This window comes from Myotis brandtii, unplaced genomic scaffold, assembly GCF_000412655.1.
Source record: "Myotis brandtii unplaced genomic scaffold, ASM41265v1 scaffold486, whole genome shotgun sequence".
NCBI lineage: Eukaryota > Metazoa > Chordata > Mammalia > Chiroptera > Vespertilionidae > Myotis > Myotis brandtii.
In genome coordinates, this window is record NW_005368569.1 from 1617561 (window position 1) to 1619180 (window position 1620).

A 1620-nucleotide genomic window follows, 5' to 3' on the forward strand; every position below is an offset into this window, starting at 1 on the left:
TGCTCCCGGGGGGCCTCCTGCTCCTCCTGCTGCTCGCAGACCCGGCGCTTCCGACCGGACGCCCCCCTCCGGTGGTCCTGGGTGAGGCACGAGTCTAGTAGTGGGTCTGTTGGCTCCTGCGTCGGGCAGGACCGGGTACGGGGGTGAGGGGGACTGTCTCCCCGGTTTGCATGGGCTCCAAGCACGGGGTAGGGGGACGTAGGACCGTCTTGTCATCTGGGTCGGTCCGTCCGCCTCCTGCCATGCTGGTCGCGGGTGTGGTCACCCTCTCTGTCACCTTCCCCTGTAGATTATGGGGTAAGGAGTGTTATTTGCGGTAGTCCATCCGTCTGTCTGCCTGCGTCAGTCCCAAACCTTGTCTTGTCGTATCCCCATTTTTTTTTTTAAGCTGGAAAGACTGAGGCCCTTTGGCCCCACTCCCGAGGGCCGGTTTGGGGGTAAGGTGGCCCCAGAGTTGGCCCCCCTGGGGCCTTAGTGTTGACTTAGGCTCGACTGGTAGGCTGTCTCCCTCGACCTTTTCAGCCCCTTACATCTCAGAAGGCATTGCGGAAAGGAAGCTCATTGGGGAAAGGATTCCTGTCTTAACCTGCCACCAGGGCTCCCCCCAGACTGATCAGATGGGTAGTATTGGGCGTGAGGGAGGAGACCTTAGGGCAGTGGTTCTCAACCTTCTGGCCCTTTAAATACAGTTCCTCATGTTGTGACCCAACCATAACATTATTTTCGTTGCTACTTCATAACTGTCATGTTGCTACTGTTATGACTCATAATGTAAATATCTGATATGCAGGATGGTCTTAGGCAACCCCTGTGAAAGGGTCGTTCGACCACCAAAGGGGTCGCGACCCACAGGTTGAGAACCACTGCCCTAGGGAATCTGAGGCTGGCTAAACGCAGAGGTAAGAGGTGGGACTGTGGCTGTGAACAGATGTCAGGGAGCTTGCCTGCACTCATCCTTTCAGACCTACTTGGACTCAACTATGTTGGGGCTAGGCGACCTCTCCTGCTTACTTGCCCCCCTCTTGGTCCTGACCCCTGACAGCTGTACAGGCGTCACGGCGTTTCCTTGCCGTGGGTGGTGGGCAGGGATGAGATGTTCATCTTGGGGGCCTTAGATGCCCCACGCAGACTGTCACTCCCACCTAGAGCTAGTGTGCAGGTGACCAGCCAGGACTCCTGAAGGCAGAGGCTTGCTGAGGTATACGTTACGCACTGAGTCTGCCTGACCCCCGTGCCTTTTTTGCTGGGAGTATTTTACTGGGGATGATACAGGTGACAGATGGGTAAGACTGGCGGGTAGTTTGGTCCTAAGGCGTCCCCCACCGGGAGCTCTGGGCCATGAAATGCTTCAGGGGGATGCTGGGCCCCGGTTAATCATGGGAGTTGGGCACCCTTGGTTCTGCCTTCCTTAAGCTTCCAGGATGATCCCCAGAGATGAGGTCTGGGCTGGGCAAGCACAGAGAATCCACGGACCCAGTCAGGGCAGCTGGAGCTGTGGCCAGGAGAGTTTCAGGCACAGGGAACATATCGGAGGGAAGGAGGTAGGGAGTCCAGGCTGTCTGGAATGGAGTGCTTTGGTGGGGAGGGAGGAGGGAGGGGGAGGGGGGAGTGGATTGTTGA

General features: G+C 57.5%; 1 protein-coding gene across 1 annotated transcript in view; it reads left to right on the forward strand.

Annotated features, from left to right (window-relative positions):
- Positions 1-5: 5 nt before the first annotated feature.
- The window catches only part of PLA2G15 (phospholipase A2, group XV), a gene marked incomplete at its 5' end in the record, with an annotated part of 12969 nt that continues 11354 nt past the window's right edge, over positions 6-1620 (forward strand). The window contains one exon of the mRNA XM_005876467.2: positions 6-81. Coding sequence (XP_005876529.2) covers positions 6-81 — 76 coding nt within the window. The remainder of the gene's footprint in view (positions 82-1620) is intronic.